The sequence below is a fragment of the Rhinolophus sinicus genome, chromosome 16, assembly GCF_057876585.1.
Source record: "Rhinolophus sinicus isolate RSI-liver-muscle chromosome 16, RSI-T2T, whole genome shotgun sequence".
Lineage (NCBI taxonomy): Eukaryota > Metazoa > Chordata > Mammalia > Chiroptera > Rhinolophidae > Rhinolophus > Rhinolophus sinicus.
Window position 1 is genome coordinate 18,906,164 of NC_142516.1, and position 24,040 is coordinate 18,930,203.

Sequence of the window (24,040 nt, forward strand, 5' to 3'; positions counted from 1 at the left end):
TGAGTAAGAAACTGATTTGAAAAATGATTATAACCAGGGGCTAGGGAGCTAAGACACTAGGGGAAAGGAGACTCCCTTTCGTTTGGCCCATATCACAGGTGGTAACCTGGGCTTACTACTGCCTTCTGAAGGAGGGGTGGGGAAATCTGTGGGTCTGAGCCTATAATCTGTGGAATCTGATGCTCACTTTGGGTAAATAGTATCAGAATTGAATTGAATTGTAGCTGGTTGGTAGTTTGGGAATCTCTGCCCCCTCCCGCACCCCCGCACACACTGGAATTTGTCTCAGAACCTTTACCATAAAATTAAAATCTTACAGTAGTTTGGTATATTTGTCACAACTGCTGAACCCAAGGTAGATTATTATTATTAACTAAAGTCTGTATTTTATTCAAGTAGTTTTTACCTGATGTCTTTTTTTCTGGACCAAGATCCTATCAAGATATTATGTTGCATTTAGTCATCATGTCTCCTTAGGCTCCTCTTGGCTATGACATTTTCTAATCCTTTTACAAATTATCATTCTTTGTTTTTAACCTCTGTGCTTCATTTTGGGTATTTTTATTGCTCTGTCTTTCTGTTAGTCCAATCTTTTGTTATACCCATCTGACTGAGTTGTTCATTTCAAATATTCTGTTCTAAATGCTTATTTGATTCCTGTTGGTTGATTCCAAATTACTGTTGAAATTTGCCATCCTTCTATTTGTCTGTCCTTCTGTTTTGTTTTCTCTTGATTATCGGTCAGTGGTACTTATTCCTTGTGTATCAGCTAAGTTTTGTTTTGGTGTTTATCATCATAATAAAAGCACTGTAGACATTAAAGTTGACGGCATCTTTCATCAGAAAGAGTTTTCTTTTTGTCTTTTTAAAATAGATAGGATCACCCTCAGCCAAGCTGAGTTAGTGCTGGGTAGCAGTTTTGATAAGGTTTATTATATCTCCTGGTTGCGTCTTTTCTAGAATGTGTCCCTCCTGGGCATTCAGTTGAAAATGTGGCAGGTCTTTGTTTCCTCAGCCCTGAAGAACTATGGGAGATTTACTTTTGCTATGCAGAGGATTTCAGCTTAACTCTTCAGACTTTCATACAGATTAAAAATTCATTCAGATTCTTTGGAAGAATCTGGTCATGTGTTTGAAGCCTCTTCTGTCCCTAATTCCTATTACTTTAGCCACTTGGGAACGCCGAAATCTATGCTGGTTTTTTGGTCCTTCCTGAAGGGCCTTTTGTGAGGGGTCAAGCTTAGATTCTCAGCCAGAATTAGTCAGAATTTAGTTCCCCCAGGTGAAAAGTGTCTGTATATCCTCAGTGTCAGTTTTTCACTCCTCTAGAACTTTTCTTTTGCCTGTTTTGTTTCAGGCTCCTCCTAAGTCTCCATAAAACTTTTCTTTCCAGGGGACATATCTTTTAATATCAACTTCTTTATCTGTTATGGCTTTTCTAGTACCTATAGAGTATAACACAAGGGAGGGTGTGTTGCATTGTGAAATATGGCAGACAGTGATATCAGAATTTTCTGGGTAAGTTGATTGGCTGTTTGACATCTGAGGAATCTCATATTGTGGCACTTATCTTGGTGAATCCTCCATGGTTTAGAGTCTGATCTCCCTATTGTCACATCCAGTAACTTGAAATCAGTGTTGAGATAGATTCAATCATGTAAATTTACAAGGGACTGATAAGTGAAACAGAAAGTGGATTTATTTTACATTGAGATCTAGAACTACTAAGGAATTCAGATGTTTAAGTTCTCTGGCAAGAAAAAAATAGGAAACCAAATTCTAATCTTATTTTCTCTTGGCAAGCATGAAATTATACCGAAAGGAATTAATGTTGTGATGCAAGTGTGTGATGCTCTTAGGTAATGCTATTATGAGTTCCAGCTGCATGATAGAGCTCTGCCTGCTTACTGAGATAAACAGGTCTAGCCAGTACTTGGTCAGTCTCTTTTCTCCCAGATTATGTATGTAATAAGAAAGACTTATCAATGTTTGCATCGCTACCTCCTTTTTTTTAATGTTCTGTTACCATCACTTTACTTTTGATGGATCCATTTTTCTTTATGTGTATTGCTTCCCTCAATAGGTTATAACCATGTTCATTTATGCATTACCTACTAATGATATCTCTACATGTACTATTTCTTGAGTTGAGTTTACATTTTACATCTCTATGTATCTGTTTATCTGTGGATGTAACTATAAATAGGTGGGTATTTTTTATTTCCAGGATTGCTTCTGTATACTCTCAGTGGTAGGGACCAAATAATGTACGTCTGGCCACTGTTGAACTTAGAACCCTGAACCCTTTTTGAACAACTTCCTAGCCCTCCACTTTGTCCCTTTCATTTGTTTGCTCTTCTATTTGCTCTTCTATTTCATTCATTAATGTTGGCATGAATGATCCCTTCCTTAGTGAGTAGGTATTTATTTGATATTTTAGGAACAAGTAGCACTGGAGGATGTGCCATTGGACTTTACCTTGTAGAAATGAAAAGAATCAGACCATTATCAGACATTGTACAGGGATGTGATAACAACTGCAAGAGCCTTTTTCTCATTGCACAAGTATAGCCTTATAATTAGTACAGATTGCAATTACTTTTTCCTCAAATGTCAAAATGTGTGGGATTACAGAACTTACAAGTGCTTATCTGGGAGTCGGCTTTGAGTTTAGGGACCAGAGATTTTCAATTTTGTTCAAGAACTGAGATGTTTCTCTTTTTATGAAACAGGCAGTAGCTCTTTTCTTTAAAATATTGTAAATAGATAATTGTGTTACCTTAACAGTATCAACATTCCCATATCAGAATTCCTGGAGATGACTTAGGACACAATTTTGCTGCAATCTGTCATAAACACCCAAGCCCATATACTTCACCAAGAATAGGACATCAGCTTTTAAAATAAGATGCTATCTTCCAACTAAGAAAAATTACATTAATAGATGACAGGAAAAAGTAAAGAAATGTTACAAAATACTTAGCCAAGAAAAAAATCAGTCCATCTGTCTGTGCATTGTGTGGTGGTACTAACAATGTTAACGCTAGGAGGTGGCTTTGGAAATGTTGGTTACTGCCCACTGTGCAGAGCCGCCTTGTCTGTGCAGAAAACTGAGTTCAGTTAGTGGGAACAACATCAATTTCCTTTCTACATATCTTTATCCATCTTCTCACTTATCTCTGATCTCAGAGAAAGAGATGACCCTCTTTTATTGTTAATTAATCTCTCCACCTGTACTCCAGATTCCATTCTTTTCCATTTGTTTTAGGACCTTGATTTCATGATTAGTTAATGATTCAATTTCTCCCTGTTCTAATTTCAGACATTCAAAGTTTTTCTTGCTTTTAAAAGAACACATTGCACAATAGTTTAATTTTTACTTTCTGCAATTTTATTCTTTCCTTTCATTACCAAACTTTTCATATTTGTGGCTAACAGCCTCAATGCCTATTTTGTTTCAGTCTTTTTTTTTTTTTTTTTTTTTAAAGATTTTATTGGGGAAGGGGAACAGTGTGTAACTTCTAGGACTTTTTTTTCCAAGTCAAGTTGTTGTCCTTTCAATCTTAGTTGTGGAGGGTGCTGTTCAGCTTCAAGTTTTGTCCTTTCAGTGTTAGTTGTGGAGGGCGCAGCTCAGCTCCAGGTTCAGTTGCCGTTGCTAGTTGCAGGGGGCACAGCCCACCATCCCTTGGGGGAGTCAAACCGGCAACCTTGTGGTTGAGAGGACGCACTCCAACCAACTGAGCCATCTGGGAGCTCAGCAGCAGCTCAGCTCAAGGTGCCATGTTCAATCTTAGTTGCACGGGGCGCTGCCCACCATCCCTTGCAGGACTCAAGGAATCGAACTGGCAACCTTGTGGTTGAAAGCCCACTCTCCAACAGCCATCCAGGAGGCAGCTCAGCTCAAGGTGCTGCGTTCAATCTTAGTTGCAGGGGCAGAGCCCACCATTCCTTTGCAGGACTCGAGGAGTTGAACTGGCAACCTTGTGGAGAGAATTGAACTGGCAGCCTTCGGAGTTAGGAGCACGGAGCTCCAACTGCCTGAGCCTCTGATATCTTTCATGTAATTAATTACCTGGTATATGTTTTCAGCCCATATATCTCATTTGCATTCTGTTCCTGAAGTTTCCCCAGCTTAGAGTCTATCTCCACTTCAATGTCCCATTTCACTTTAAATCACTTCAAACTCAATATGGTGAAAAATGAAATCAACTCTCCCTAAGTAACCTCTACCCTTCTTCAACATTTTTGTCATTAGTACCACTAACTAGTTCTTCTATTAGTCCTATTATTACTTCCAGCCTTCTTGATTAGAAACCATTGTATTTTTATGAATTTCATTTTGTAAAAATTCCCCATAGTCAATGTCCATATTTTTTTGTTTCTTTCTTCCTTTTTATGTTTTAGATCTACTTCTGTACTAAATTCTTAACTAGGATTTTCCTAATCCAGGCCCTTTTTATATTACTATTTCTTGCTGAGTTTTTTAACCTTATTTTCTCATTATCCATTTTAGATGAATTTAACAAGTATCTTCATCTAAAACATCAAATGTTTATCATGCTACTACTATGACAGAAAATTTCAATTTTCCTACCTTGTACTGCATGATATTGAATGTCTGTTTAATTGTCAGAGTTTTTATTATCTAATCCCATTTCACTTTTTCTAATTTTTTACCTGTGCTTTTCAAAGACATACATCTGAATTATTATCATTGACTTTTTGTCATGTCATGTACTTTTCTGTAGCATTACCTTTAATTATGCTATACATTTTGTCTCAGTGCTGTTATTTATTTTTTCCATTCCTCTCTATATTATTTCTTTTCTTCTTTAAATTTACATAGTAGCCAGGAACTATACTGTCGAATGTTTAATTTTATCATATCACTGGTTTATTTTTATTATTTATTTTCTGTAATTGATGAGCAAGTTTTGTTTTCCTCTTTTGTATTCCAGAGGGAAGAGGTACTGTCTACCACTTAATTCCAGATACTATATCCAAAGTCAGAGTATCAACTCCAAAGCAGAAAGCTGAAAAACAAAGCTGTTATGGCGTGATATTAAAATTTTTCAAGTGATGGTTTCAAAACTTTGTATTAGAAGAACTGGAATTTGATAACCAGTTTGAGAACCACCAGTAAAATGAAACTACAAGGAAACTCAATTTAAGAGGAAGATCATAAACATAATAATTTGGGGGCAATATTTAATCTGATCTCAAACCTTTTTAAACAACTGATGTTTGTAGAACATAAAGACCTCAATTATGATACAGATGGTAGGTGCTTAAAGTATAAGTCAACTTCCATTCATTTTTAAGGCAATTTGTAAATGAAAAGTAATTTATTAGATATAAGAAAGGATGCATTTATACCTAAAACCTTACTTATTCTAGAAACAATTTAAATGTAAAGCTATAGTTCAGTACTAATGGAATCTGAGAAAATTTGTGTGAGAGAGAAACATGAATGTAAGCTTTGTGGTAAAACCTTCCACCGGAACACTAATCTTATTCAACATCAAAGAATGCACACTGGAGAGAAACCTTATGAATGTAATGAATGTGGAAAAGCTTTTAGTCAGAGCACTAACCTTATTCAACATCAAAGAGTCCATACTGGGGAGAAACCTTATGAGTGTAATGAATGTGAAAAAACCTTCAGTCATAGGTCCTCCCTTCGAAATCATGAGAGAATTCATACTGGGGAAAAACCCTATCCTTGTAATGAGTGCGGGAAAGCTTTCAGCCATATTTCAGCCCTTACTCAACATCACAGAATTCATACTGGAAAGAAACCATATGCATGTATTGAATGTGGGAAAACCTTCAGCCGGAGCACACATCTCATTGAACATCAGGGAATTCATTCTGGGGAGAAATCCTACCAGTGTAAGGAATGTCAGAAAGTTTTTTGCCACAGCACATCACTAATTCGACATCAGAGAACTCACACAGGAGAAAAACCCTATGAATGTAATGAATGTGGGAAAGCCTTCAGCCATACCCCAGCCTTCATCCAACATCAGAGGATTCATACTGGAGAGAAACCCTACGAGTGTAATGACTGTGGAAAGGCCTTCAACCGGAGTGCACATCTTACTCAACACCAAAGAACTCATACTGGAGAGAAACCTTATGTCTGTAAGGAATGTGGAAAAACTTTCAGCCGAAGTACACACCTTACTGAACATCTAAAAGTTCATTCTGGTGAAAAACCCTATCGATGTAATGAATGTCAAAAACTATTTTGCTATAGAACATCACTTATTCAACATCAGAGAACTCATACAGGAGAGAAACCCTACCAATGTAATGAATGTGGGAAATCCTTCAGTTTAAGATCAGCCCTTACTAAACATAAGCGAACACATACTGGGGAGAAACCTTACCAGTGTAATCAATGTAGTGATGTTTTTTGTCATAGTACATCTTTAATTCGACATCAGAGAACTCATTTCAGAAATGAAATCCTATCAGAGTAATGAATGTGGGGAAGCCTGTAGCCATAGGTCATCACTTACACCTGAGCACTCACAGTGGCAAGAAACCCTAGGATTGTTGTGCAAGAAAAAGTTTAGGCAGAATACTCATTCATTCAATATTATAATGTTTGTGCTGAGAAGAAACACTGTTTTTGTAATTAATCTGAAAAATGTGTTATCGTTGAGAGAAAGACTTGTAGTGGAACTGTTCATCTCCAAATCTGAAGTTTGATTTTTGATATATATTTAGAAAATTATTTTCAGATAATTTATTACAAATGTATATATTTGCTTATAGAATCCTTTTCAGGTACACAAAAATTTTAGTGGGATGATGGAAATTACTTACTGTGTACATACTCTTTATCTTTTTAGTAATTCCTGTGTTATTTTTCAATGTTAAAGAAACATTTTCATAGAGGGTTTGAATTTTTAAAATTGACAAATTTAATTAATAGACATAAACACATATAATATGCATTATTTCCTAATATTCATAGAATATTTGAAAGAATGGACAATATATATGGCTATAAAGAAAATCTCAACTTACTCTCCTAGAGGGAAATAGTCAAGCCCTCCCTGTTTATTTTTATTTATTTTTACCATGATGATATAACAGTAGAAATTAAAGACTAAAAATAGCACCACAAAATTATTCAGAAAATAAAAAATAATTTTCTAAGTAATTTTGCCATTAAAGAATAAATGCAAGCAGAAAAAAATGCAATTATTAGAAAATAATAAAGCTAGAACATAATTATTCAACTCAAAAAGATAGGAAACAATAATGACATAAACCCAAAGAAAATGAATGCATTAATAAAGATAAAAGCTCACATTATTGAAATAGGTGAAAAGAGTATATTCGATAAGCCAGTAGACAAAATTCTTGCCAATGGGTCAATGCGGGATAAAAAGAAGAAAACAACACCCAGGATTAAGAAAAGTAATATAAATACAGATAAAAAGGAAGTTAATTTTTTAAATTAGGTCATTAAAAAGTCAAAAGTATCAGTTTAGTAAATTAGTATTGAGATTTAACATAGGGTTTCCAGGCTACTTCAAAAGTACAAATGTACATTAATAAAGAAAATATATCTTAATGCTGTAAAAGCATTTAGTAAAATGCTACAGGCATTAGTGTTTATTTTCAGTTAGGAATAGAATGAAAGTTCCCTAAATTCATAAAGGATATTTACTAGAAAACTACAGTACACACAGTGAATAAATAGAAGCGTACTTACCAGAGACAGGAATGAGAAAAGTGATGTTTAATGTCACCACTATTAGTCAAGATTGTACTGAAGGTCCCAGATAATTCGTAAGAGAAAAAATGAGCTAGTACTATTTGAAAGGGAGAGAAAAAACTGACATCATTTGGTATGATACGTTTTGTAAATAGAAAATCCAACTAGTAGAACTACTAAGATGGAGATTATATACATATGTAATTCAATAATACACAAGTTAAAAGCTTTCTTAAAAAGAAGAAATAGAAAATAAAATGGAAAAAAGTGAGTTACAATCTTGATAAAAATTCTGAAAGTACCAGGAATAAAAAATTTCAAAAAGGTAATTATAGGATAAATCTTTTCTAAAGAATATAGAATATTCTAATAAATGAAGAAACATGACTGGAAAACACAGGTAAATGATGTCAATTTGTTTCAAATTTATCTTTGTAAATTAAAATCTCAATGGAATTTTAAAAACTAATAGTTTTTTAGAGGTATAATTCATTTATGTGCATAACTTACTCTTTTAAAGGGTACAATTCAGTGGTTTTTAGTATATTCACGTAGTTGTGCAACCGTAACCATTATCTAATATTGGAACATTTTCATCACCTCAGAAAGAAAACCCCTGCCCATTAGTGGTAACTCCTCGTTGACCCTCTCCTTGCAGCCCCTCACAACCACTCATCTACTTTCTCTTTCTGTGGATCTGCCTATTCTGGCCTCTTCATATCAATGAAAGCACAGAACATGTGGCCTTTTGTGGCTGGCTTCTTTCACTTAGCACAATGTTCTCATGGTTCATTCATTTGCAGCACTTATCAGTACTTCATTTCCCTTGATGGCTAAATAAGCTTTCATTGTATGGATATACCACATTTTGTTATCTATTCACCAGTTGATGGGCATTTGGGTTGTTTTCACTTGTTGGTTATTGTGAATAATGCTGTATAAACATTTATGCTATAAATTTTTGTGTGGACATGTTTTCATGTTCTTTCAGGTATATACATGGGAGTTAGACATTGTTGAGACATATGTTAACTCTGTGTTTAACTTTTTCAGGAAATGCCAAACTCTTTTCTAAAGCAGCTGCACTAAGCCCACTAGCAACATATGAGCGTTCTTATTTTTACACAACCTCATCAGTACTTGCTTTTCCCTGTGAGAGATATATATATATATATATATATATATATATATATATATATATATATATATATATATATATATATGCATATTTTCTTTGGAGAAATGTCTATTCAGATTCTTTGCCCATTTTAAATTAGGTTATTTATCTTTTTGTTATTGAGCTGTAAGAGCTCTTTATATGTTCTGGATACTAGATATATGTATACAATTTGCAAATATTTTCTCCCATTCAATGGATTTTTTCACTTCTTGATGATGTCCTTTGAAGCACAAAAGCTTTTTAATTTTGATTAGCCCAGTTTATCTACTTTTCTTTTATTGTTTGTCCTTTGGTGTAACCCACGTTCATGAAGATTTGTATATTTTCTTCTAAGACTTTAATACTTTAGCTCTTTTAGGTCTATCATTCATTTTGAGTTTTTTGTTATTGTTGTTGTTGTTGTTTTTTAGCAGAGATAGGGATCCGGTGTCATTCTTTTGCATATGGATCAGATTAACTGATTTGTGGATATTGAAGCAACCTTGCATACCAGGAATGAATTCTATTTGATTATGGTATATGATCTTTTTAATGTATTGCTGAATTCAGTTAGTTAATATTTTGTTGAGGATTTTTATATCTATGTTCATTAGGGATATTGGCCTATAGTTTTCTTTTTTTGTAATGTCTTTGTCTGGTTTTGAAATCAGGGTAATGGTGGCCTCATAAAATGGGCTTGGGAGCCTTCCCTCTTCTTGGATTTTTTGGAATAGTTTGAGGAGAATAGGTGTTAATTCTTTTTTGAATGTTTGGTAACATTCCCATATGAAGCCATCTGGTCCAGGACTTCTGTTTGTTGGGAGCTTGTTGATTACTGATTCAATTTTGTTGGTAGTAATTGGTCTGTTCAGATTTTCTGTTTCTTCTTGATTCAGCCTTGAAAGATTGTATGCTTCTAAGAATTTATCAATTTCTTCCAGATTGTTCAGTTTGTTGGTGTATAGTTGCTCATGGTATTTTCTTAAATTTTTTTTTTGTATTTTTGTGCGGTTGGTTGTCACTTCTCTTTTATTTCTGGTTTTAATTATTATTTGGGTCCTCTCTCTTTATGATTCTGGTTAAAGGTTTGTCAATTTTGTTTATCTTTTCAAAAAAATCCATCTCTTGGTTTCATTGATCTTTTTTTTTTTTTTTTTTTTTTTTAGTCTATTTTGTTTACTTCTACTCTGATCTTTATTATTTTCTTCCTTATGCTCACTTTGGATTTTGTTTGCTGTTCTTTTTCCAGTTCCCTTAGGTGTAAAGATAGACTGTTGATTTGAGACACTTCTTGTGTCTTTAGGTAGGCCTGCATTGGTATGAATTTCCCTCTTAGGACTGCTTTTGTTGTGTCCCATAGATTTTGGGTTGTTGTGCTTTCATTTTCATTTGTCTCTAGGTATCTTTTGATTTCTTCCTTGATCTCATTGTTGACCCATTCATTATTTAGTAGCATGTTATTTAATCTCCATGTGTATGTGCGTTTTTCAGTTTTTTTTTCTTGTAATTGATTTCTAGTTGTATACCACTGTGGTCAGAGAAGACACTTGGTATGATTTCAGTCTTCTTAAATTTATTGATACTTGTTTTGTGGCCTAATATGTGGTCTATCTTGGAAAATGTTCTATGTGCACTTGAAAAGAATGTTTACAATAGTACCTCAGTTTTCGAATGTCTCAGTTGATGAACATTTTGGTTTTTGAATGCCATAAACACAGAAGTAAATGCTTTGGTTTTTGAACATGACTCAGAAGTCGAGCATGTCACACGGCTGCCACTGAGTGCAAGATCCTGAGGCCTAGCTGTTGGCTGTCTTCGAACATTTCAGAACTTTTGGTTTACGTTAGAAAACCGAGGTACCCCTCTGCTGCTTTGGGGTGAAATGCTCTAAAAATATAAATTAAATCCATCTGGTCTAGTGTGTCATTCAAGGTCGCTATTTCCATGTTGATTTTCTGTCTGGAAAATCTGTCCATTGATGTCAGTGGAGTGTTAAATTCCCCTACTATGATTGTGTTACTGTTGATCTCTGCCTTTATGTCAGTCAATATTTGCTTTATATATTTAGGTGCTGCTATGTTAGGTGCATAAATGTTTAGTAGGGTGATACCTTGTTGTTTGATTGATCCCTTTATTATTATGTAATGTCCTTTTTGTCTCTTATTATAGTCTTTATTTTAAAGTCTATTTTGTCCAATATAAGTATTGCTATTCCAGTTTTCTTCTCATTTCCATTTGCATGAAATATCTTTTTCTTCAGTTTTACTTTACTTTCAGTTTGTTTGTATCTTTCCATCTGAGATTGGTCTCTTGTAAACAGCATATACATGGGTTACTTTCTTATCCATTCAGCTACCCTATATCTTTTTTTTTTTTTAAGATTTTATTGGTGAAGTGGAACAGGACTTTTATTGGGGAACAGTGTGTACTTCCAGGCCTTTTTACCAAGTCAAGTTGTTGTCCTTTCAGTCTTAGTTGTGGAGGGCACAGCTCAGCTCCAGGTCCAGTTGCTGTTGCTAGTTTCAGTGGGCGCAGCCCAACATCCACTGTGGGAGTTGAACTGGCAACCTTGTGGTTGAGAGCCCACGCTCCAACCAACAGCCATCCGGGAGGCAGCTCAGCTCAAGTAGTTTCAGGGGGCGAAGCCCACCATCCCTTGTGGGACTGGAGGAGTTGAACCGACAATATTGTGGCTGAGAGCTCACTGGCCCCTGTGGGAATCGAACTGGCAGCCTTCAGAGTTAGGAGCACAGAGCTCCAACTGCCTGAGCCACCGGGCCAGCCCCTACCCTATGTCTTTTGATTGGAGTATTTAATCCATTTACATTTAAAGTGATTATTGATAGGTACATAGTTATGGCCATTTTATTCATATTTTTTATCATTGTTTATTTTCTCCTTTTTTCTGCTTAAAGAAGTCCTTTTACTATTTCTTGTAATAATAGCTTGGTGGTAATGAATTCCTTTAGCTTTTTCGTGTCTGGGTAGCTCTTTATCTCTCTTTCAATTTTAAATGATAGCCTTGCTGGGTAGAGTAGTCTTGGTTGTAGGCCATTGTTTTTCATCACTTTGAATATTTCCTGCCACTTCCTTCTGGCTTGCAAAGTTTCTGTTGAGAAATCAGCTGATAGTCTTATGGCAGCTCCCTTGTGAATAACTAGTTGTCTTTCTCCTCTTGCTTTTAGGATTCTCTCTTTGTTTTTAACCTTTGCCATTTTAATTATGATGTGCCTTGGTGAGGACCTGTTTGGGTTCATCTTGTTTGGGACTCTCTGCACTTCTTGGGCTTGTATGTCTATTTCTTTTGCCAGGTTAGGGAAGTTTTCAGTCATTATTTCTTCAAATAGGTTTTCAATCCTTGTTCCCTCTCTTCTCCTTCTGGTCTTCCTATGATGGGAATGTTTTTATGCTTGATGTCGTCCCACAGGTCCCTTAAACTATCTTGTTTTTTATCCTTTTTTCTGTTTGTTGTTCCTATTGGGTGTTTCCTGCTACTGTGTCTTCGAAGTTACTGATTCAGTACTTTTCTTCATTTAATCTGCTGTTGATTCCTTCTAGTGTATTTTTCATTCCAGTTATTGTATTCTTTATTTCTGACTGGTTCTTTTTTATGGTTTCTATGTCTTCATTCTTACTGTCTCTTTTGAAATTCTCACTAAGTTCCTTAAGCATTCTTCTAATCAGTGTTTTAAACTCTGGTAGGTTGGTTGCCTCCATTTCATTGAGTTTTATTTCTGAAGTGGTCTCCTGTTCTTTTATTTGGGACATATTTCTTTGTTTCCTCATTCTGGCTGCCTCTCTGTGTTTATTTCTACGTATTAGTTAGATCTCCTATATATCTCAGTCTTTGCTGGATGGCTTTATATAGTATGCGCCCTGTGTGGTCCAATAGTGCAGTCTCACTGATCTCCTGTGCATGTGTTCCAGGAGTGTCCTTTGAGTGTATTCTGTTGTAGTTGAGCCTTAATTGCTTTTGGCACATCTATGGGTGGGATTAACTGCCAGGCTGATTGACTGTGGGGATTGGCTATGCCCACAGTGTATGAGCTGACCCCTCAGAGGAGATTTCACCCTCATGGGCTCTTGTGCCTATTGAGAACCTCCTTTGGATGTGCTGCTTGTGAGGCTAGTCAGGTAGTGCTCTGGTGTGGTCTGAGGCTGGCCTCTGGGTGTGTGGCATCTGGTGTCTCTTTGGAGGGGCTACTCTTCAGGCCAATTTCAGCCTTGCCTGTTACTGGCCTGTGGCTATGTGGTAGGAGCCACAAAGCTATGTGGTTGGTTGCTTTCTGTGCTGGATCTGGAGGGATGTAGCGGTGGCCTCGCTGTGAACTGAGGCTGGCTGCCACCAGTAGTGGGCCTGGGGCAGCTTAGCAAAAGGCCCAGGGCTGCCTAGGCCTGTTGCCATCGCTGCCTGCTGGTAAAGCCCAGCCATTGAAAGCGCCTCCTCAGGTGTGTGGGCTGGGCTGGTTGACCCAGTGCTCATTATACAAAACTGTTTATATAGGTGTTTTATAATAAATTTTATACTAGATTTGTAAATAATGTGTTTGAGGAAACTTGTAGATTTTTAAAGCATATCCTTAAAATAATCTGTTCCAGATATACTATCCAAAAAACTGTTTCAATTGTTTTTGCATTCTAAATAAAATCTAAATGCCAGCATCAAAACTGGTGGTCATCCCAGAAGATTGACTCTCAAATTCGTAACAGAATACAAGTTCTGAATTAATGTGTATCAAGTAGGGCAAAACCCAAGAAAGACTAGCTAGTTATCGTCAAATTCATGTACTTTTAGGCACACTTAATAGTCCAGTTTTAAGCATTCTTTAGTCATTTTTTAAAAGTTTCCCATATTAATGAATAAAATATGTTTTAAAATTCAGTCATTTAAGAGCAGATTAGCACTGAACAAGTGCAAATTATTTTTGCCTGGCAAATATGTAAGTAATTTCTGTACAATTGAGAAGATAACCACAAAGATTGTGGATTTATTGTCCTGTAGGACATCAACCACTTTGGGTCTAACTTAGTAATTTTATTCCAGCATTTTTTTTCTTTCACTGGCAATATATATGTCAGTTTCTCATACCCTCCTTTGGACCAGTTGTCATTCTTTTGGGTCTTTCAATAATGGGTTACTTAAATCTTTGACACATGTTCCCTATATAGTTGTATGCAAGTTATATCACTTAACTCTTTGAGAATAAATAATATTTTGACATTAGCATGAACCAACACATGTGACTGCTGTGGTGCAAGAGCAAAGCTCTAAGTGCACTGGCAACGGACAACGGAATACAAGGGTGAGTGTTGGGAGAATCAAGGAAAGGGAATTCTTGAGCTGGGCCTTGAAGGAAGGGTAAATTTCAACAGGCAGAAAAGGAAGGGATTTCCAGGAGGGATTGCAGCATGAGTGAAAGAGGAAAGAAATTAGGGGGTTTTGTAGGGACTACAATTAAAAGAGAAGCACCTAGTTTGGTCTTTTTCCTCATGTCCTGCTCCTGAATTTATAGGATGTAGAATGTGAAGATTAAAAAGAAATAGACGTGGGCCGGCCCGGTGGCTCAGGCAGTTAGAGCTCCGTGCTCCTAACTCCGAAGGCTGCCGGTTCGATTCCCACATGGGCTAGTGGTCTCTCAACCACAAGGTTGCCAGTTCAACTCCTCGAGTCCCGCAAGGGATGGTGGGCTCTGCCCCCTGCAACTAAGGTTGAATATGGCACCTTGAGCTGAGCTGCCTCCCGGATGGCTCAGTTGGTTGGAGCGCGGGCTCTCAACCACAAGGTTGCCAGTTCAGTTCCTCGACTCCCGCAAGGGATGGTGGGCAGCGCCCACTGCAACTAAAATTGAACACGGCACCTTGAGCTGAGCTGCCGCTGAGTTCCCCGGATGGCTCAGTTGGTTGGAGCGCATCCTCGCAACCACAAGGTTGCCGGTTCAATTCCTCGAGTCCCGCAAGGGATGGTGGGCTGTGCCCCCTGCAACTAGCAACGGCAACTGGACCTGGAGCTGAGCTGTGCCCTCCACAACTAAGATTGAAAGAACAACAACTTGAAGCTGAACAGCACCCTCCACTACTGAGATTGAAAGGACAACAACTTGACTTGGAAAAAAAAAAAAAAAAAGCCTGGAAGTACCCAGTGTTCCCCAATAAAGTCCTGTTCCCCTTCCCCAATAAAATCTTTAAAAAAAAAAAAAAAAAAAAAAGAAATAGACGACTGTAGAAACTCAGTAAGGGCAGGGATTCGAGCTATTTTGATCAACACTGTACTCAGTACTTGGACATAGTAAGCCAACAATGACTATTTATTAAATGACTAAGTTGATCAGAGTAAAAGAAGATGATTAGTTTCCATTAATTGACTATTTCCTATGTGCCAAGCAAGGCGCCAAGTTCTGTACGTAAGTAATTGCATCAAATCCTTACATTGATGGTGTGAAGCAGATTTTCTTATTTTTCAAATTAGGTCCAGCAGATGGCAAAATTGTAGCATAGATGATTTTTATCTTTGGGGGTCCTTGACCCTTTCCCCCAAGGGTCCAGGATCCAAGACTTATGATTAGTCTTCCCACGGTCCAAACTGCCTCCCAACTCTCCACTCCTGCTAGTGTCAGCTTCATTGACACAAATCGGTCCTAAATGATGTACAACTGAGAGTCCCAGATGGATAACCCTCTGGGTAACCTGGGACCACATGCACGTAGGTACTTACTGAGTTTTAACGAGTGGAGGCAACAGTTAGTGGGATTCTTGGTTTTTTTTACCTGCAGGAACCCTCATGTTGTGGTAGAAATTTCAAACTAGAAAAGAAAGTGGTTATGTTTCCGCCCCTGCTTCTATTCCATGTAGGAAGAGAAACTCTGGGCCTTTTTGAGAAAAGGAAACCATATATATATATATGGTGTCAGGTAACTCTGGACCTCATTGAGGAGACTACCTATTTCTAGCTATTAGGATGGTGTGCCAGACATAGAGATGCATTGCTCACATTCCCGCATCAAGAAAGGGCTCCTGGCCCAGCTGACAGCCTCCACTGTTAACTCACTCAGATTTGCCTCAACCCTTGAGCTGAGGTACAGGTCTTCTTGGAGTGGGCCCAGTCAGTGACCGAACAGGACTGTGCTACAGGGTCCTAGCAATTTTTGCCTGACACAGGACTCTGCTAACATGCTCCAGAGTTCCCTGTGGGGCTGACAGAGACATGGTCCGATCTGCATCATGGTCTGGCTACTCCCCTTCCCTAATCCTGCTTCCTTCTTTTTCCTTTCACAAGTGTTACTCCTGAATAAACCTTTTACACTCCTAAATCTGTCTCAGCATCTGCTTTCTGGGAGACCCAGCTAACACAGATGAGCTGTTGTTAGCCTTCAAGCAACCTTTTATTGGTGACGGGAGTGGGTATTTTAGAACTGGCTCTGTACCAGTACCAGCAGGATGTATAATCATCCTGGATGCTGAGGACCAAGCTGCACTTCCACTCTGGCACGTGAATCAAATAAACTGTTCTTCTTGGCATTGACGATGCCTTAGTATTATTCAACAGGGGTTGGATGTTCCCACTGGCTTTTTCAATGAGTAACTTGTTCAATGAATCAAGAGTGAGATTGAAAAAAAAGGTCACGAAGTGCATTTCCAGTCAGCCAGTTAGTTTCAATCAAGTGGCCTGGTTATAAAGGGACTGTTACCTGGTCCTATATGGACTCCATGAGCCCCTCACCCACACATAGAGTCATGACTTAAGCCAGTCGAATCTCAACCACCTGACAGACTGTCACCCTTCCCGGGGGTCACTTATAAAATGTTCTATATGTGGTGTTGGGTAAGGGAACTCAATGTGGTTGGTGACCAGGTACTTAAATCCATGAATACAAGAAAATAGTTTTTGCTTTTTTGTTCTAGAAGCATTTCCTAATTCCTTATTAGAAGGCAATACTCCCCACATCATTCAACCATCCATTCACCCATGTAATATTTATTTACCAAGAGAGAGTTGGCACTTGCCCTTCACTTGATCAGACACACCTGCAGCTACACCCATGGTGCCACAGTTTTGATAAATCTACAAGCAGCTTCTTTAGTAGTAACTACCAAGCAGACACCCCTGAGGTTTTAAAGCATTACTTATTCTGCCCTTCATGTCAGAAACATCAAGCCTTGGCTTGTGTAGTGGAGTCAATAAAAGTAGGGGCTCTTGGATCAGACAGTCTTGGGTTCAAATAGGGATTCTCCCACTTATTAGCTGTGTGATCTTGGTATGCTTACTTAGCCTCTCTGAGTCTTAGTTCATACCTCTGTAAAATGGGAATAGCACTTATCATATAGAGCTATTATAAGGATTATATAAAAAATATTTACAAAGCTCTTAATCTAATACTGAGTTCTTACTCAGTTTGTGACATCAAAATATTATTTTTAAATATCTGGTCCCTGGACAGATGATGTTTGTACTGTTGCAAAATACATCCCCCATTATAACTATTTGCCTTGGTAAGTGGATTCTAGCACAATCTGATGCTTGAACAAAGATGACTTTGAATAAGACCTTCTTTTTTGTGATTACCAGTTTCTAAGTTTGTTGAAGTCTAAGGACCTTAATTATAGAAGTAGCTGATGCAACTTGGCTGTAATATAACAATTTGGATTCACATGCCATTTAAAATATGGGAATATGATTTAACATTATTAACTCTTTGTTCTTAAAAGATTGGTAAATATTTTGGGCCCAGGCTGCTCATCCCTAGAATGATTGGCTACTCTTAACAGCAATCAGTTGGCCCTATAAAAGAGAAGGTCTGAAGGCTAAGCTCCCCAGGGCAGCAACAGAAGATAGGATATAAACTAGGTCCATCTGCTACTGTTGTACTGACAGAGACTTGCTCAAGAGAAGTGCTGTTTGTCCCCTAGCAGAAAGGAAGGAGTCAGTTTCCTTGGCTGGCAGAAGAAATCAACTCTCACTCCTTTCTCCACAAAACCTTTACTTTCCAGAGACCAATGCCCCCCGCGATCCCCCTCCCACCCCCGGGGCCCTTTCCCTCTCCACTGGACCAGGAGAGGACCAGAGTCTACTAAAGCTTGTGTTCTTTACATAAAGTGCTACTAATCTGGAGGGGAAAAAACTCTTCTGGCTCCACACCTGGAATTAGGTAATCAGTCTTCAATTGAATCAAATCATGTTTTGTTTTTCTCTCCTTTTATTCTTTTTCTTCATCACTATTGGCTTCTCTGTTTTCCTATATAATTTGAAAACCTTTCTACCTAATAATTAAGATTTGTTTTCAAATAATCCTTGCACTGACCAGGAGTTTCTTGAGGGCACAGCCCCTATCTTGTTTATCTCTTTAGTCCTCAAAGTGTCTCTAAAAGGCCTAGTGTAGAGTAGGCATTTGGTAATGGTAGTTGAATTAAGGCCAATCATTGTTTTTGAAAAATCCTGTAGTAGCATCATTTCTTAGAGCAACTTGCTACACTACAGACAAAATTACTCTACAATCAGATGTACCTTGTGTATCTTCCATTATACAATAAGTGTATTCCCTGTTGATAGGTGGCCAAGTGAGCTTTTGTAAATTAAATCCTTATTCCATGTACTTATACTATCATCTGGGAGATGCTAACATCAGTGGTTACTCTTTTTGAATTATTTATTTTGTTCTCATCTTTCCCCATCTCTACCTCTTCCCATCCATTCCCACTATAAAAGTCAATAATTCACTTATCAGTGACATTTATTAATCCACAGCTCCTACCACAAATATTTAAATGCAGCAATGAAGAAGTATTTAAACCCATTGTAGGAATTCTTTAATTCCTGTTGTCGGAAACCTATTGTAAAGTGAACCATCACTCCTGACTGATTTAATACTAGTTCAGGTTTTGTTTCGTCTGGATTTTCTTTCACTGAACCGCCAGCTGGATTGCTCACAGCTCCTTGGTATGTTTACAGCCTTGCCCTTTCTGTCTCAGTGTTTATTGGCTGTCCTGGCAATGCTCACCCTGACCCCTGAAACTTGGTAGATTTGAAATGAAAGTGAGTAATCAGAGCAGGGAATGGTCAACTCAGGTCTTAGTAGATCAGATGGTCCCCAACAGGCTTCTGATTATTGGCTTCAGTCCTATGCTCTTTCTCTACGCCTATAACTCAATAATATAAATTAGGACGTCACGTCCCCAAAATAATACTCCTAGCTACAAAAGGATTTTTTATAAGTTCCTTCTCCTAAAAGAATACCTAATGCTTTTAATATAGGATTTGGTGTAGAATCATTCCAAAGGTGATACGATGTATCAGGTGCTACGGGAGGTACAAAGGTGAACAAGAAACAGATCGCCACCAAGAACAGAAAGTTCTGATGTGGCGCTCTGATACGGGTGCAGAGTAGGAGTGGTGGTGGGGTGGGATCGAGATGCAGTGTGTGCAGCAGGGGTAGCTGCCTGTTCCCTCAGCATCACATACTGCCCAGGAAGAATGGGATTCATCTCGCAAAGCTGGTTACTCATAGGCTGCCATTGATTCTTGGAGACAATCAACTAGAGAGAATAAAGTACACAGCCTTTGCCCCGATGTGTCATACTCAGTTCCTTTATCGCTCCGACAGCACAACCTAACCGACAGCCAGCCCATGAAGCCTAAAGTTGTATAGACCTCAAAAGAGCAGTGACTGGATATGGGTTGAGCATGAACTAGGAATGATCCCCCATGGGGCTGGGATGACTCTAAAGCAGCCCACAGATAGATGCCACAGGTCCTGGGGTCACTGCCCTGTGCCCAGCTCCACCCAGGACACTGGCCTCTTTCTGTTTTGTGGATGCGATAGGGGACTTAGTTTAAGGCTAAAATAGGCTGTAGCTTTTAACAAGCCCCAACTGGGGTTACAGAAGCCTAACTCACAGGAATCCTCTTCCAAAAGGCTCTCCACATCTCCATACCTCCCCTAATGTTTATGGCGTCCCCCTAGTCCCACCTACCCCGGGAAAACTTCTGCGACCCAACCAGCCCAACATGTCTGGTAATGTGTGTGCCAGACATTAGTCTGAGGATTCTATGCTCATCATTCCACTGAATCCCTACAGCATCTATCGGCAGGTACAATTATCCCCAATAAGAGGACACTAAGGCTCCAAGAGGTTAAATTTGTCCTTGTGGCTTCGAAATGGCAGAGATAAGAATGAGGCCCAGATCTGCATGACTCATGTGTTCTTAAGCACTTTCTACCTGATGCCACCTCCTTTAGCATCACCCCCTTTTGTGACGCACAGTGGTGTGGACTTGGTCCCACTCAATTGGGTTACTTCACATGTTTGTAGAATTGAGCTTTTATTGAGAAATGAAGCATGGCTCCATCTTCATTGAAAGTTGCCTGAAGTAAGGGAAGACACCTTCTACTTCTCCATTTCCCTTACTGGTCTATGGTACATAGCGAGGTATACGTAGTGATAGGTATACTCGTAGATGTAGGAACACATCCTGAGTCTAAATTTGCTCAATACCAGACACTATACCTTCAAGACATTATTCTAGTCCATCCTATATTACTCAGCTCTATTTGAATGCTTTGCAATAGGTATTGTCATCTTTGGTAGAGACAGTTTTTGTTTGTTTCTGAGGCTAGTTATCCTGGGGTAACTCATGTAATTCTGCACACATGTGAATGCTGGAACAGGGGGCCTGACACATTCTATTTTTTCAGTTCTACTCCATTCCCGCCACATATAACTGGCTTTTTGATTCCAAGACAGAGCAACAGTTAAAACTAGTTCCAATGGCAGCCTTTTTAAAACATCCACTATGTTTCTTGAGTGTGTGTTTTGAGAAATTTAAGGTCACTCAGTAGATCTAAAATAAATGAGATTGCCAAACAGGAAAAGGGCAGGAACAATCATGGCCTCACACCAGTGAATGACAGGACATTTCACGGAGTAGGAGGAGGAAAGCTGGCACCTCATGGACAAATAACTGGACTCAGAATGAGTATAAAGGCAGAGGAGCTGGGTAGTGGAGCCACCTTCAGGGAAAGACTCACTCAAAGGGACTGTAGCCGAGTCATTACTGTCACCTGCCAAGATGAAGCTGCTGTTACTGTGTCTGGGGCTGACTCTAGTCTGGGCACATGAGGAAGGACACCATGAGGTTGTGACAAGCAACTTTGATATCCCAAAGGTAGAGTTGGTGGAGCACAGTGATGTCTGACTTCGGGGAGTGGTTTGGAGGATTCTGAAGCAAGGTGGCCCTACTGGGGGGCAGGCGTTTTTTGACATAGTAGGCAGAGAAGGAGGGTTGTGACCTTGGACTAAGAGCAATTGTACCATGTGAAACGATGACAACACTTCGGTCCTCCATTCTCACTGGAGGGACAGTGCAAAGAGCCTTACATGTGGTGTCAATTGACCTGACATCTAATTCCGTCTTCACATCACCATTATGAGTCCTGGCCAGCAGGCCAGGTTCCAGGAGACAAGGGTCCATGTGGTGTCCCCTATGCTTCTTTTCTTACCCAATACTTTTACTGATTTATTGCAGATTTCAGGGGATTGGTATACCATTCTCTTGGGCTCAGACGTCAAAAAAAGGATAGAAGAAAACAGTGTCATGAGGATTTTTATGGAACATATCCAAGGCTGGGACAACTCTTCTCTGACTTTTAAATTTCATGTAAAGTAAGTTTGTTCTTTCTTACCTGGAAAACAAACACAAAACAAAAAAACAAGAATCCTAATTATGGTCTGGGACCTCTAAACACACATACAAAACATAAACACACACACATGCACATGTGCACATATATGTGGACCTGTATCCAAGATCAGACTTGTTCATCTAGCATTGATCCAGGACTTGATGAACCTGGGCTTTTCTAGATTCACAGATAAAAATTGGTGACAGGAGTAGATTTTAATATGAGTAGAGGAGGTAAGTGGGAGAGAGTTACAGAATCATAATTTGTCTGGCAATATAACATAGGTTAGGAGCATAGGATTGGGGATCCACAGCCTGTCTATTTCTCAAGTCTATCTCTTACTAGTTTGTGACCTAGAAAATTGATCTCTTTCCACCCCAATTATCCCTTGGGTAAAAGCGGGTGACAGTAATGCTTTCTCACAGTTTTTTGTGAGGACCGAGTGAAGTAATGTCTGTCTTTAAAGCACTCATCTGAGAGGCTGGCACATGTGAGCACTCAGCGAATTATACAGACAAGTAGCTGTAGTAATAGTGATAGTGGGAAGTAGTGGTAGAGTAATAGTGATAACAGTAGTTGTTTCATCATTAAAGTATCAAATAAGGTGAAATAATATAAATATGAGCTGTTTCAAATTTGTACCAAAAATGTTCAATAGTCAAGAGGAATCAGACACTCAAGTGACAGGTAGAGTGAGGGAGCCAGCCCCATCAAAATATATTAAATAACAGCTCGTTTTGTTCTACAGAATAGATGGAGAGTGCATTGATATGGCTGGGCTTTGTGACCAAGCAGCAGAGAATGGTGTATATAATGTTATCTGTAAGTATAAAAAAAAGTCTTTCTGAATTCTATTTCCAACTGCAAGGAATTTACTAAACCCCAATATCATTAGGATCTTGATCAATTACTGATCACTGTTTATTTAGCTGATATAAATGGGGTCATCTAATAGCCAATGTCCCAAATTTGGGAGAATCTTATGTGTAAAAGCTAATCCCTGGCACATAATACCATCAGATAAAGATGGCAATTTGGTCACATGTACCTCCTGTAACAAAAGAAAATTAGCAAAAATAGAAAAAAGTAAATTGTCAGGATAGGTGGTCATTTTCTGCCCATTTTGTGATGGTGTCTGGTGGCCATTGCCACAACCATGGCTTGGATAGAGTGCTGGGTATAAAATGCCAGTGGGGCTTAAAGATGGCCAAAGAGGTAGGTGAGTCTTAGGGAGGATGATGGAAGGTAAGTTGGTGATGCAGCTGAGGTTTTCACCACTAGTGGTCAATTACCTGTGGTAGAAATTGTACCAGGAATCAATTCTCCCCTTAGAAGTCACCACACGAAGCCAAGGGAGATGCAAATGGAAGACCTTAGATAGCACTCCTTAAGTCTTCTAGGATATGCACTTGAATTTGTTCTGTGGGAGAAATAGGAAAAGCATTTCACTTGCTTCCTGTGAATGAAGAAATTCTGAGTTTTGTTCTGTTTTCCTTCGCAGACGCTGGATTCGTTACATTTCGAATAGTTGAAGTCGTCTATAGTGACTATATTATTTTTCATCTCATTAGTTTCAACAATGAGCAAACATTCCAAATGCTGGCACTCTTTGGTAGAGTATTTTCATGCTGACACTCACCTTGGGGTTGGGAGGCAGGGGAAGGAAGGAAACCTGCGAACAAAGTGATACTCCCATTCTTATCCTGGGATGTCTCTCCTCCTTTCAAGAGAGATGGTCATCTTGGGTAGTCCCTCAGACTCGGTGGTGGGATGATGATGAAATCTCTCATCATGCCTGAAGGCTATCCTAAAGATGTGAAATTCAAGACAGGTTACATCCCATACCCAAGTCTTCTGCCTAAGCACCAATCAGCGCCATCCATTTTCCCATCCATTTGGAGACCCACCCCACAGCCGTGAACCTCAATGACCAATACAGGAGGCACAGCAGTTATTGTCAGTCTTCCCACAGCCCGAGAACCAGATGTGAATCCGGAACTCAAGAAAAAGTTTGGGGAAATTTGCCAAAAATATGGAATTACTGAGGAAAACATAGTTGATCTGACAAAAGTTGGTAAGTTTAGCTCTCTTAGGTTTTCTCTTCCTAAATTTCCATGCTACTGTAGGGAGAAATCCAAGAAAAGGTAACGCCTCCAATGAGTCCCCTTTGTTCTAACCTGGAAAATCATTTGGTTTCTGTCTGGGAAATCAACTGGGGTTGGTGTTTGAATGTGCTCTGCTCTGCCTCTGCAGATCGCTGTCTCCACGCCCGAGGGAGGCAACTGGCCCAGGCATCCAGGTTGGTTATCTCCGGTGGCGACGGGGTGGCCCAGGGATCATTGCCTTTCAAAAGTATTAGGATTTATGTGCAGAGATTACAATAAAAAGCAATTTAGTAGGGAATCCAGTGAGGTGAGCTTGAAATTTGGAGTTGTACATCCTGGGTTCAGGACCCACTCCTTCTGTGAGCTT

The 24,040-nt window shown here is 38.8% G+C and overlaps 2 protein-coding genes across 3 annotated transcripts in view; both read left to right on the forward strand.

Moving 5' to 3' along the window:
* Positions 1 to 24,040, forward strand: part of LOC141571170 (salivary lipocalin-like) — a 29,774-nt gene that overhangs the window by 4,674 nt on the left and 1,060 nt on the right. The window contains exons 1-6 of one of the 2 annotated variants that reach the window (XM_074330846.2): positions 20,909 to 21,051; positions 21,412 to 21,548; positions 22,317 to 22,390; positions 23,070 to 23,180; positions 23,541 to 23,642; positions 23,822 to 23,867. In XM_074330846.2, coding sequence (XP_074186947.2) covers positions 20,956 to 21,051; positions 21,412 to 21,548; positions 22,317 to 22,390; positions 23,070 to 23,180; positions 23,541 to 23,642; positions 23,822 to 23,867 — 566 coding nt within the window. In that variant the 5' untranslated portion in view covers positions 20,909 to 20,955. Of the gene's footprint in view, positions 1 to 20,908; positions 21,052 to 21,411; positions 21,549 to 22,316; positions 22,391 to 23,069; positions 23,181 to 23,540; positions 23,643 to 23,821; positions 23,868 to 24,040 lie in introns of those variants that run through there. The other variant, XM_088793133.1, reaches the window with a different exon arrangement.
* On the forward strand, positions 5,083 to 8,884 carry ZNF883 (zinc finger protein 883). Its single transcript, XM_088793131.1, has one exon. It carries the CDS (start codon positions 5,433 to 5,435, stop codon positions 6,483 to 6,485), a length of 1,053 nt encoding a protein of 350 aa, XP_088649257.1. The 5' UTR covers positions 5,083 to 5,432; the 3' UTR covers positions 6,486 to 8,884.

Excerpts from the sequence above, each read along its gene's own strand:
- ZNF883 (XM_088793131.1), top strand. The coding sequence starts at position 5,433 with ATGGAATCTGAGAAAATTTGTGTGAGAGAGAAACATGAATGTAAGCTT.